We start from the raw sequence: 13446 nt of genomic DNA, 5'->3' as shown, positions 1-13446 counted from the left end.
TCAGGCTGACACACGCAGTCAGTCAGCAAGTGGCCTACTCATTAAATTAGTATTGTTACAAGTGTACAAATATTAAACGTGTCACAGAGTCCTTCCTCTAACGGGTTCGCAAAAGTCACGTAGAAAGCACTAACAACAAAACGTGCATTAGCGTGTACAGCTATGGTTTTTTGTATCCAGCATAATATGTAGATACAGAAAATGGTTTTCAATTTCTTTGTAGGGTAGTGCACTCTTTAGCTACTTTTTTACTAAGGGTTACCTTCATACACAGTGGCGCAAAAAGTGGGTATGCACTATATGCAATGCATAGGGGCGACGCACAGGGGGGCAAAGCGATACGGGGAAATTAATTCTCCAGTCGCATTCTCTGCATTTAACAGCTGTGTAAATGATATGATCAATAACACAATCACGGCGCTAATTAGGCGCCCCTCTGCCCCAGCACATCCCCTCCTCCTGCCCCCCACCCCTTTTCCACACACACACACACACACACACACACACACCAAAGGCGCGTTCGAGAACGCTACATAACGACAATTTTCCTTAGAATCGTGCTATCACCTGACAACAAAAAAACAAACAAAACAGAAAACGGAAAACGGACGACGGAGACGGATTAAAATGTTGTTTGGAAGAAAAAAGGCTTTTCAAAATGGATTAAAGACAGTCGGTAAGTTATTCCAAAAGCCTGTAAAAGTATTTAATAGAAGTCTTGTATTATATAAGTCCATGAATAAGTGAGATCTGCACATATGAACACGGTAAACCTTGAGAAGGTGCGTTGTGTGTGGGTTTGGGTTTGGTGGACAGGGGCCTGGGCCGCCTAAAAATGTGTCCTAAACACCTCAGAAAGTATATAGCTGTGCCCCTGTTCATAATATTGTTATAATTAGGGTTATGAAAGTACTATTGATGTATAGTGAGTTGAAATATTCCACACGATGGTACTACAGTATGTATAACTGTAACGATGTGGTCTGGCGGACTTGTTCTATTATAGGCCTCAAAGGGCTACAGGACGGTAAGATTGAAGTCTTTAAGAGCATTTAAGTCATGAAAACGTTTCCTGATTTGCCTAATCTTTGTAATTTCTTATATTACAACTCAAGGCAAAAACAAGCCAGTGGTGTTTCAGAGGATAGGAGACATGAAGGTGCAGGATGAGTAGAGACAAGCCAGCAGAAAGGTGGAGCAGAGGTAACTGTGTATGAAGTACGACAAACTGTAAGTACAGAAATACATGACACACTAAAGTCAAGAGGCTAATCTACCATTAGAAACATCTTTGATTAAGTACATTAGCAGAGCTGAAAACTACTGTGCTGCTCAAAAAACGCATTAGATTTACTTACTTCGGGGTCTGGAGTTTGAACTTCCTAGGTTTAAATAATGATACACACTAGTGTGTAAATGTGTTGTTTCTTTGACCACTACAGTTGTGTTGGTCTGTGCTAATGTGTTTGGAAAAAGGTTTTCTGACTGATAAGCTGGACTTTAACAGGAAAAACTTGCATTATGTACCACAATGTACCACTGGAACACAGGAGAGATTAAATGAAACTGCTCTCAAAATCTGGATATTAGTAGATATTCCATTCAAAGGTATTCAGAATATAGGATCCTTGTTAAAATTAAACAATTATGTTTCTTGACATTAATGGTTGGTTTAGTGTTACTCAACATAAAACCAAATTTCATTCAGAGAACTAAATGTTTCTAATTGACCTCAAACTTTTGAGCTGTGGTGTAGATTGCACTGTGATTATTGATTAGAGCAGATGATACAGGAGCATCAGTACAGGGAGAGACTGTTAAAAAGTTATGAGCTGTCTTCCTGCAGAGAAAGTGGAGTCTGTCATCCTCAAAATGCTGCCAAGAGAGGCAGCTGGCAGGATTGAATGATGCTCTGCCTCTGTGGTCAAGTACAGACATAGGCTTTAAGCAACCATGAGCCACTCATAAGCATGACAGATTAATAAGCATCAACAGCATGCACTTTTTAAACACCTATGCACCACTAATCACAGAAAATGAGCATGCAATAAAGTGGACTTGTTAGGGACAGTTTGCTATCAGCCTTCAAACACTTCAACTCAGGTTTTGTTGAAAGACAGAGTTCAAAAATTCTGATCTTTGAAACAAAATCTTCATCACATACATGCATACAATACACACTACAGCTCAAATCTTTGGGGTCACTTAGAAATGTCCAGGATTTTAACAGGAAATTGGCTTTAATGTCACATTACATGAGCTTTGTCACTAATCTTTTCACAGGTGTTTCTTAACAAAATCATTGAGCATAAATCACTTGTGATGTTTACGTGAATCTCTACACACACATGCAGAAGCCCATTTTTAGCATCACTCACTCCTGTGTTTTAGTGTCACATTGTGGTACTTAATGCAAATTGATCATGCCAGATGGCTAATATATGATTACAAACATCTTCTTACCAACAAGCAGAGCTCCAAAGTATTTTGTGGGTCAAAAGCAGCATTACATTAGGTTAGTTTGAGGTCTGGAGCATCAGCTTTGTAGGTTTATTTTACTCAAAGTGGAGGAAAGAAACAATTCAAAAACTTGTTGAAGGATTCATATAGTCAGAAATCAAACTGTGGAATGTGTCAAACTGACATAAACTGAATGTTTTCTACAACTGGGTGTGTCACACCCTTTACAGAAAAGTGCAAACTTGTTTATTGGCATTAGAAATGGGATGATCCACACAAATGAGTAAATGTGTTGTTTCTTTGACCACTACAGTTGTGTTGGTCTGTGCTAATGTGTTTGGAAAAAGGTTTTCTGACTGATAAGCTGGACTTTAACAGGAAAAACTTGCATTATGTACCACAATGTACCACTGGAACACAGGAGAGATTAAATGAAACTGCTCTCAAAATCTGGATATTAGTAGATATTCCATTCAAAGGTATTCAGAATTTAGGATCAGTGTTAAAATTAAACAATTATGTTTCTTGACATTAATGGTTGGTTTAGTGTTACTCAACATAAAACCAAATTTCATTCAGAGAACTAAATGTTTCTAATTGACGTCAAACTTTTGAGCTGTGGTGTAGATTGCACTGTGATTATTGATTAGAGCAGATGATACAGGAGCATCAGTACAGGGAGAGACTGTTAAAAAGTTATGAGCTGTCTTCCTGCAGAGAAAGTGGAGTCTGTCATCCTCAAAATGCTGCCAAGAGAGGCAGCTGGCAGGATTGAATGATGCTCTGCCTCTGTGGTCAAGTACAGACATAGGCTTTAAGCAACCATGAGCCACTCATAAGCATGACAGATTAATAAGCATCAACAGCGTGCACTTTTTAAACACCTATGCACCACTAATCACAGAAAATGAGCATGCAATAAAGTGGACTTGTTAGGGACAGTTTGCTATCAGCCTTCAAACACTTCAACTCAGGTTTTGTTGAAAGACAGAGTTCAAAAATTCTGATCTTTGAAACAAAATCTTCATCACATACATGCATACAATACACACTACAGCTCAAATCTTTGGGGTCACTTAGAAATGTCCAGGATTTTAACAGGAAATTGGCTTTAATGTCACATTACATGAGCTTTGTCACTAATCTTTTCACAGGTGTTTCTTAACAAAATCATTGAGCATAAATCACTTGTGATGTTTACGTGAATCTCTACACACACATGCAGAAGCCCATTTTTAGCATCACTCACTCCTGTGTTTTAGTGTCACATTGTGGTACTTAATGCAAATTGATCATGCCAGATGGCTAATATATGATTACAAACATCTTCTTACCAACAAGCAGAACTCCATAGTATTTTGTGGGTCAAAAGCAGCATTACATTAGGTTAGTTTGAGGTCTGGAGCATCAGCTTTGTAGGTTTATTTTACTCAAAGTGGAGGAAAGAAACAATTCAAAAACTTGTTGAAGGATTCATATAGTCAGAAATCAAACTGTGGAATGTGTCAAACTGACAAAAACTGAATGTTTTCTACAACTGGGTGTGTCACACCCTTTACAGAAAAGTGCAAACTTGTTTATTGGCGTTAGAAATGGGATGATCCACACAAATGAGTAAATGTGTTGTTTCTTTGACCACTACAGTTGTGTTGGTCTGTGCTAATGTGTTTGGAAAAAGGTTTTCTGACTGATAAGCTGGACTTTAACAGGAAAAACTTGCATTATGTACCACAATGTACCACTGGAACACAGGAGAGATTAAATGAAACTGCTCTCAAAATCTGGATATTAGTAGATATTCCATTCAAAGGTATTCAGAATTTAGGATCAGTGTTAAAATTAAACAATTATATTTCTTGACATTAATGGTTGGTTTAGTGTTACTCAACATAAAACCAAATTTCATTCAGAGAACTAAATGTTTCTAATTGACTTCAAACTTTTGAGCTGTGGTGTAGATTGCACTGTGATTATTGATTAGAGCAGATGATACAGGAGCATCAGTACAGGGAGAGACTGTTAAAAAGTTATGAGCTGTCTTCCTGCAGAGAAAGTGGAGTCTGTCATCCTCAAAATGCTGCCAAGAGAGGCAGCTGGCAGGATTGAATGATGCTCTGCCTCTGTGGTCAAGTACAGACATAGGCTTTAAGCAACCATGAGCCACTAATAAGCATGACAGATTAATAAGCATCAAATCCTTGCACTTTTTAAACACCTATGCACCACTAATCACAGAAAATGAGCATGCAATAAAGTGGACTTGTTAGGGACAGTTTGCTATCAGCCTTCAAACACTTCAATTCAGGTTTTGTTGAAAGACAGAGTTCAAAAATTCTGATCTTTGAAACAAAATCTTCATCACATTCATGCATACAATACACACTACAGCTCAAATCTTTGGGGTCACTTAGAAATGTCCAGGATTTTAACAGGAAATTGGCTTTAATGTCACATTACATGAGCTTTGTCACTAATCTTTTCACAGGTGTTTCTTAACAAAATCATTGAGCATAAATCACTTGTGATGTTTACGTGAATCTCTACACACACATGCAGAAGCCCATTTTTAGCATCACTCACTCCTGTGTTTTAGTGTCACATTGTGGTACTTAATGCAAATTGATCATGCCAGATGGCTAATATATGATTACAAACATCTTCTTACCAACAAGCAGAGCTCAAACGTATTTTGTGGGTCAAAAGCAGCATTACATTAGGTTAGTTTGAGGTCTGGAGCATCAGCTTTGTAGGTTTATTTTACTCAAAGTGGAGGAAAGAAACAATTCAAAAACTTGTTGAAGGATTCATATAGTCAGAAATCAAACTGTGGAATGTGTCAAACTGACAAAAACTGAATGTTTTCTACAACTGGGTGTGTCACACCCTTTACAGAAAAGTGCAAACTTGTTTATTGGCGTTAGAAATGGGATGATCCACACAAATGAGTAAATGTGTTGTTTCTTTGACCACTACAGTTGTGTTGGTCTGTGCTAATGTGTTTGGAAAAAGGTTTTCTGACTGATAAGCTGGACTTTAACAGGAAAAACTTGCATTATGTACCACAATGTACCACTGGAACACAGGAGAGATTAAATGAAACTGCTCTCAAAATCTGGATATTAGTAGATATTCCATTCAAAGGTATTCAGAATTTAGGATCCTTGTTAAAATTAAACAATTATGTTTCTTGACATTAATGGTTGGTTTAGTGTTACTCAACATAAAACCAAATTTTATTCAGAGAACTAAATGTTTCTAATTGACGTCAAACTTTTGAGCTGTGGTGTAGATTGCACTGTGATTATTGATTAGAGCAGATGATACAGGAGCATCAGTACAGGGAGAGACTGTTAAAAAGTTATGAGCTGTCTTCCTGCAGAGAAAGTGGAGTCTGTCATCCTCAAAATGCTGCCAAGAGAGGCAGCTGGCAGGATTGAATGATGCTCTGCCTCTGTGGTCAAGTACAGACATAGGCTTTAAGCAACCATGAGCCACTAATAAGCATGACAGATTAATAAGCATCAACAACGCGCACTTTTTAAACACCTATGCACCACTAATCACAGAAAATGAGCATGCAATAAAGTGGACTTGTTAGGGACAGTTTGCTATCAGCCTTCAAACACTTCAACTCAGGTTTTGTTGAAAGACAGAGTTCAAAAATTCTGATCTTTGAAACAAAATCCTCATCACATACATGCATACAATACACACTACTGCTCAAATCTTTGGGGTCACTTAGAAATGTCCAGGATTTTAACAGGAAATTGGCTTTAATGTCACATTACATGAGCTTTGTCACTAATCTTTTCACAGGTGTTTCTTAACAAAATCATTGAGCATAAATCACTTGTGATGTTTAAGTGAATCTCTACACACACATGCAGAAGCCCATTTTTAGCATCACTCACTCCTGTGTTTTAGTGTCACATTGTGGTACTTAATGCAAATTGATCATGCCAGATGGCTAATATATGATTACAAACATCTTCTTACCAACAAGCAGAGCTCCAAAGTATTTTGTGGGTCAAAAGCAGCATTACATTAGGTTAGTTTGAGGTCTGGAGCATCAGCTTTGTAGGTTTATTTTACTCAAAGTGGAGGAAAGAAACAATTCAAAAACTTGTTGAAGGATTCATATAGTCAGAAATCAAACTGTGGAATGTGTCAAACTGACAAAACTGAATGTTTTCTACAACTGGGTGTGTCACACCCTTTACAGAAAAGTGCAAACTTGTTTATTGGCATTAGAAATGGGATGATCCACACAAATGAGTAAATGTGTTGTTTCTTTGACCACTACAGTTGTGTTGGTCTGTGCTAATGTGTTTGGAAAAAGGTTTTCTGACTGATAAGCTGGACTTTAACAGGAAAAACTTGCATTATGTACCACAATGTACCACTGGAACACAGGAGAGATTAAATGAAACTGCTCTCAAAATCTGGATATTAGTAGATATTCCATTCAAAGGTATTCAGAATTTAGGATCAGTGTTAAAATTAAACAATTATATTTCTTGACATTAATGGTTGGTTTAGTGTTACTCAACATAAAACCAAATTTCATTCAGAGAACTAAATGTTTCTAATTGACGTCAAACTTTTGAGCTGTGGTGTAGATTGCACTGTGATTATTGATTAGAGCAGATGATACAGGAGCATCAGTACAGGGAGAGACTGTTAAAAAGTTATGAGCTGTCTTCCTGCAGAGAAAGTGGAGTCTGTCATCCTCAAAATGCTGCCAAGAGAGGCAGCTGGCAGGATTGAATGATGCTCTGCCTCTGTGGTCAAGTACAGACATAGGCTTTAAGCAACCATGAGCCACTAATAAGCATGACAGATTTATAAGCATCAAAACCTTGCACTTTTTAAACACCTATGCACCACTAATCACAGAAAATGAGCATGCAATAAAGTGGACTTGTTAGGGACAGTTTGCTATCAGCCTTCAAACACTTCAACTCAGGTTTTGTTGAAAGACAGAGTTCAAAAATTCTGATCTTTGAAACAAAATCTTCATCACATACATGCATACAATACACACTACAGCTCAAATCTTTGGGGTCACTTAGAAACGTCCAGGATTTTAACAGGAAATTGGCTTTAATGTCACATTACATGAGCTTTGTCACTAATCTTTTCACAGGTGTTTCTATACAAAATCATTGAGCATAAATCACTTGTGATGTTTACGCGAATCTCTACACACACATGCAGAAGCCCATTTTTAGCATCACTCACTCCTGTGTTTTAGTGTCACATTGTGGTACTTAATGCAAATTGATCATGCCAGATGGCTAATATATGATTACAAACATCTTCTTACCAACAAGCAGAGCTCCAAAGTATTTTGTGGGTCAAAAGCAGCATTACATTAGGTTAGTTTGAGGTCTGGAGCATCAGCTTTGTAGGTTTATTTTACTCAAAGTGGAGGAAAGAAACAATTCAAAAACTTGTTGAAGGATTCATATAGTCAGAAATCAAACTGTGGAATGTGTCAAACTGACAAAAATTGAATGTTTTCTACAACTGGGTGTGTCACACCCTTTACAGAAAAGTGCAAACTTGTTTATTGGCATTAGAAATGGGATGATCCACATAAATGTATTTTTATTTTTTATTTTTTTTTATTTATTTGGGACAATGCACATTAATAAAACAATCAATACTTAGTACAGATTGTAAATGAGCCAGATTATAGCATATTTGCTAATTTGCATCTGTAGTCCCTAGGCAGAAGGACAAACAACAGAAAACGTCATGAATATACAATAGTAGTAAAAGACAACACATTGACAAACATTAAAACAATATACAAATGGAAAAAGAAATAAAGGAGAAAAAAAAAAAATGTGTAAATGTGTTGTTTCTTTGACCACTACAGTTGTGTTGGTCTGTGCTAATGTGTTTGGAAAAAGGTTTTCTGACCGATAAGCTGGACTTTAACAGGAAAAACTTGCATTATGTACCACAATGTACCACTGGAACACAGGAGAGATTAAATGAAACTGCTCTCAAAATCTGGATATTAGTAGATATTCCATTCAAAGGTATTCAGAATATAGGATCCTTGTTAAAATTAAACAATTATGTTTCTTGACATTAATGGTTGGTTTAGTGTTACTCAACATAAAACCAAATTTCATTCAGAGAACTAAATGTTTCTAATTGACGTCAAACTTTGAGCTGTGGTGTAGATTGCACTGTGATTATTGATTAGAGCAGATGATACAGGAGCATCAGTACAGGGAGAGACTGTTAAAAAGTTATGAGCTGTCTTCCTGCAGAGAAAGTGGAGTCTGTCATCCTCAAAATGCTGCCAAGAGAGGCAGCTGGCAGGATTGAATGATGCTCTGCCTCTGTGGTCAAGTACAGACATAGGCTTTAAGCAACCATGAGCCACTAATAAGCATGACAGATTAATAAGCATCAAAACCTTGCACTTTTTAAACACCTATGCACCACTAATCACAGAAAATGAGCATGCAATAAAGTGGACTTGTTAGGGACAGTTTGCTATCAGCCTTCAAACACTTCAACTCAGGTTTTGTTGAAAGACAGAGTTCAAAAATTCTGATCTTTGAAACAAAATCCTCATCACATACATGCATACAATACACACTACAGCTCAAATCTTTGGGGTCACTTAGAAACGTCCAGGATTTTAACAGGAAATTGGCTTTAATGTCACATTACATGAGCTTTGTCACTAATCTTTTCACAGGTGTTTCTTAACAAAATCATTGAGCATAAATCACTTGTGATGTTTACGTGAATCTCTACACACACATGCAGAAGCCCATTTTTAGCATCACTCACTCCTGTGTTTTAGTGTCACATTGTGGTACTTAATGCAAATTGATCATGTCAGATGGCTAATATATGATTACAAGCATCTTCTTACCAACAAGCAGAGCTCCAAAGTATTTTGTGGGTCAAAAGCAGCATTATGTTAGGTTAGTTTGAGGTCTGGAGCATCAGCTTTGTAGGTTTATTTCTGTCACTACTAGAGGGTTTTTGGTGTGTGTTGTGTGGATGTGTTGTGTTTTTCCTCTGTCCTTCTCCATGATGTGGGCGTGTTTGGAGACTGGCTGATGGACCTCGCGGCAGCTACCTCTTGAGACTCCTCCTTCTTGGGCAGGTACTCAGCAGTGCTGCTCCACACCTGTGCCGCGTTGGGTAATCACGCAGACTTCTTAAGCTGACAGCAGACCTTCAGCCTTCGCTGGATCATTGACTAAGTCACCGTCAGTGTTGGCCGCTTCTATATTGATTCTCTGCTCATCTGTGCTTTGACTTACCTGCTTTTCGCGCCTTGGCCTAGATCCGCTGTGGAAGTTCCTGCGTGTGTTTTCCCTGTTGCCGCCTCGCCCTCTCGTCTCCTAACGCCACTTGTCAACACTGCCTTGCTACCCCCTTGCCGGAGTCTCGCCAGCCTGCTCTCACATCACCCCAGCCACTGCTCACTCTCTCTGGATTCCCCTTGGCAAACCTCACGCCATCAGCCACCGCCCAGCCTGCGCTCGCCAAACCCCTTCAGGAAACTCTCATTCAATTCTGCACAATCAATAAATCAAATTGTCATCTTTTAAGCGCTGTCTGTGTCCCCTCCTTCTCCAAGTCGTGACAATTTTACTCAAAGTGGAGGAAAGAAACAATTCAAAAACTTGTTGAAGGATTCATATAGTCAGAAATCAAACTGTGGAATGTGTCAAACTGATATAACTGAATGTTTTCTACAACTGGGTGTGTCACACCCTTTACAGAAAAGTGCAAACTTGTTTATTGGCGTTAGAAATGGGATGATCCACACACTAATGTGTAAATGTGTTGTTTCTTTGACCAGTTGTGTTGGTCTGTGCTAATGTGTTTGGAAAAAGGTTTTCTGACTGATAAGCTGGACTTTAACAGGAAAAACTTGCATTATGTACCACAATGTACCACTGGAACACAGGAGAGATTAAATGAAACTGCTCTCAAAATCTGGATATTAGTAGATATTCCATTCAAAGGTATTCAGAATTTAGGATCCTTGTTAAAATTAAACAATTATGTTTCTTGACATTAATGGTTGGTTTAGTGTTACTCAACATAAAACCAAATTTCATTCAGAGAACTAAATGTTTCTAATTGACGTCAAACTTTTGAGCTGTGGTGTAGATTGCACTGTGATTATTGATTAGAGAAAATGATACAGGAGCATCAGTACAGGGAGAGACTGTTAAAAAGTTATGAGCTGTCTTCCTGCAGAGAAAGTGGAGTCTGTCATCCTCAAAATGCTGCCAAGAGAGGCAGCTGGTGTTGGTAACATTTTTAAGGGTCTCCATGTTCCTTTTGGCCGAAAATTCCAACCCCATTAAATCCAAAGTTTCCAATAAATCCATATACTTGTTCTTACATTTTATTTTAACTTAGTTGCTCATTTCAATTGTGTGTAAGGCAGTCGCAAGAATTTCATTGCTCAGCATAACCACAGTGTTTTGCGGTGTACATGACAATAAAATTCTTTGAATCTTGAATCGTGAATCTTGAATTAAGAGCATTAATATGTTCAGATTACAGTTCATCATTGGCCAGTTTGCAGCTCAACCATTCAGCACATTACAGAGTCAGTATGATGGAGCTTATGGTCACCTTTGTTATTGATACCAGCTCATTATGAGTTAGAAGAAATGAAATGGCAGATAGGACTGCAATGGAGGCCACAAAAAGTCTTTCAGCTGATCTGGTTATTAGTTTCATCAGGATAGAGATAAAGGGCATAATAAGGCCGAAAATGAAAGCCAGCAGTTTTCCTTCGTGTTTGGACTTTGTCTTTATTTATTATTTTTTCCTTTTTCAGTGAACTGAATGAATGAATCACTCCTCCACTGTCATGCATCCATCTGCCTGCCCTCCTAAAAACCGAGCGACGTCGGACCCTCACCAGCGCTCTGCATTTTACCTTCCTCCCCAACCGACTTCCCACGCCTCACCAAGTAAGCTTTTTCCCTTTTTCTGTCACCACCAGAATTTCCTTCATTGGACCACAGTTCCTAACTCTCCTGTCCCCTCTCTGTAGAATCAGCCCAGCAAGCTGAACCTGCCCACAGATCCCGTCCCTTCTATTCCCGTGCTCCCTTCAATGGTTAATTATTTATCCGTGCTTATCGGGTGATTATGCTGTTTGTAAATAAAGCTCCTTTAACTTTTAAGTGTCTGTCTCTTCCGTGTCTGCTTTTGAGCCCTTTTCCTGAGTACGGCTCACGCCACATAACAAGAACACGTTTTATTGCACCGTCAGAAATACGAGGCTGAGAGAAGACAACTGACCAAAACTTTAGAAAGTGAAACTGGACCTTACTGACTTAAAAAAAAAACTCAAGAAGTGAACGCTATCAGGCCATATTCAATTTTATTTATTTTTTAAGGATGGAAAAAGAAAAGGGACAGAAAGCAAGAGAAAGGGGGAAAATGGGGTGAAAGAGTAGGGAAAAAAGATGATAGAGGACAAATGAAACACACTGGATCATCAGCTGCTGCTGACAAAAAACACACTCAAAAACAAACAGCTCCTGAAAGACAAAAAAACAGAAGCAGATACACAAACTCACAAATACAGTGTGTGTGTGTGCGTGTGCATGTGAGTGTCTGTGTGTGTGTGTGTGTGTGTGTGTGCATGTGTGCGTGTGTGTGTGTGCGTGTGTGTGTGTGTGTGTGTGCGCGCGTGTGTGTGTGTGTGTTCACATTTCACTCCACACTTCGGTTAATGGCGCAGTGTCATTTGGTTGTTTGCAATTGCAACACGTTCAGCTCAGAGTGTTTATTGGAGATACTTTAACTTTGGTTTTCACGATGGAGATCCCAGTGGTGGACTTCGGCGATTACAGTCTGAGTGACAAAGATGTCCCTGACGAGCAGCTGCAGAGTTTAAGCAAAGAGTTGAAATCAGCCTTTACAGAAGTTGGTTTTGTGTTTCTGAAGAACACGGGGATCACTCAGGAGGAGGTGAGGCCCGTTAGACTGAATCAAATTAATATCGAGGAACTTAAAGTGTGATGCATCTTTTTCTTCTGGTGTATTTGGATAGGTGGACGATGTTATGGACATATCCAAGAAATTCTTCCTGCAGCCAGAGGAGCTGAAACAACCCTTCAGCAGGAGCAGTTTCTCAAACAGTCCAAACCACGGATGGGTGTCACTGGAGACGGAGAGGTAGGAAGCAAACATTTCATACTTTACTTATCTGCACACATCTAGAGATTTTAAACTCGGATCATCTCTCTTCAGGTTGAATCCACGTCGACCTGGAGACCTAAAGGAGTCTTTCAACAATTCCTCGCTGCGCCCTGACATAGTAACTCAGTTTTAATTCTTTATGTATTTGATTTATTTTTACAATTCACCTCAGGAGGTTTTGGCTCCGGCATAACTATTTGATGCCATAAGGTTACATTTAGCGGGTTAAAGTACAAGTTATTCATTTTCTCGTACTTTAGAGAAAGTTTGGTGGAAGCTTGTTTCCGCCACTGGGAAAAAAAAAAAAAAAAGCCATCCACAACTCACATTTCGAGTTAAGTCAAAATCTCGAGAAAATAAGTAGAAATTTCTGCATAGTTGTGTCAAAATTCACTCTTCCAATCAAGAAGCTCCACGAAGACCGTTATTCCTGGAAACAGATGGCGCAGATGCAGTAAACATATAAATCGTCTCATCAATACACGTTCACAGTCTGGACCAGCCCCAACGACAGAGGGTCCAACCAACCAGATCCTGCCCAGAACAGCACGGGACACCTCATGGAGACATGGAGACAAATATGACAAGGAGATGCTATATTGTAAATACTCCAGTTTTCCTTGGTGAGCTGAAAAGGTCTGATCTGATTCCATGTTCATAAAGTGATAAACATTGCTACAGTGCGGTGCAGGTTTAGACTTTGTGCAGCAAAGTGAAGAGAGGTGTGTGTGTGAGAGAGAGCTCTGTGTGAGCTAATATCAGTTTCTA

The 13446-nt window shown here is 38.8% G+C and overlaps 1 protein-coding gene and 1 long non-coding RNA gene across 2 annotated transcripts in view; both read left to right on the top strand.

Annotated features, from left to right (window-relative positions):
• Positions 1-574: 574 nt before the first annotated feature.
• On the top strand, positions 575-10042 carry LOC115775413 (uncharacterized). Its single transcript, XR_004019315.1, has 4 exons — positions 575-676; positions 1116-1230; positions 9547-9707; positions 9785-10042. It is a non-coding gene; the product is annotated as an uncharacterized LOC115775413 (long non-coding RNA).
• A 2252-nt stretch (positions 10043-12294) lies between these two features.
• The window catches only part of LOC115775412 (2-oxoglutarate-dependent dioxygenase htyE-like), a 9301-nt gene continuing 8149 nt past the window's right edge, over positions 12295-13446 (top strand). The window contains exons 1-3 of the mRNA XM_030722950.1: positions 12295-12447; positions 12530-12654; positions 12730-12796. Coding sequence (XP_030578810.1) covers positions 12295-12447; positions 12530-12654; positions 12730-12796 — 345 coding nt within the window. The remainder of the gene's footprint in view (positions 12448-12529; positions 12655-12729; positions 12797-13446) is intronic.

The sequence above is a fragment of the Archocentrus centrarchus genome, unplaced genomic scaffold (assembly GCF_007364275.1).
Source record: "Archocentrus centrarchus isolate MPI-CPG fArcCen1 unplaced genomic scaffold, fArcCen1 scaffold_121_ctg1, whole genome shotgun sequence".
NCBI lineage: Eukaryota > Metazoa > Chordata > Actinopteri > Cichliformes > Cichlidae > Archocentrus > Archocentrus centrarchus.
This window is presented reverse-complemented; position numbering and strand designations above follow the sequence as displayed.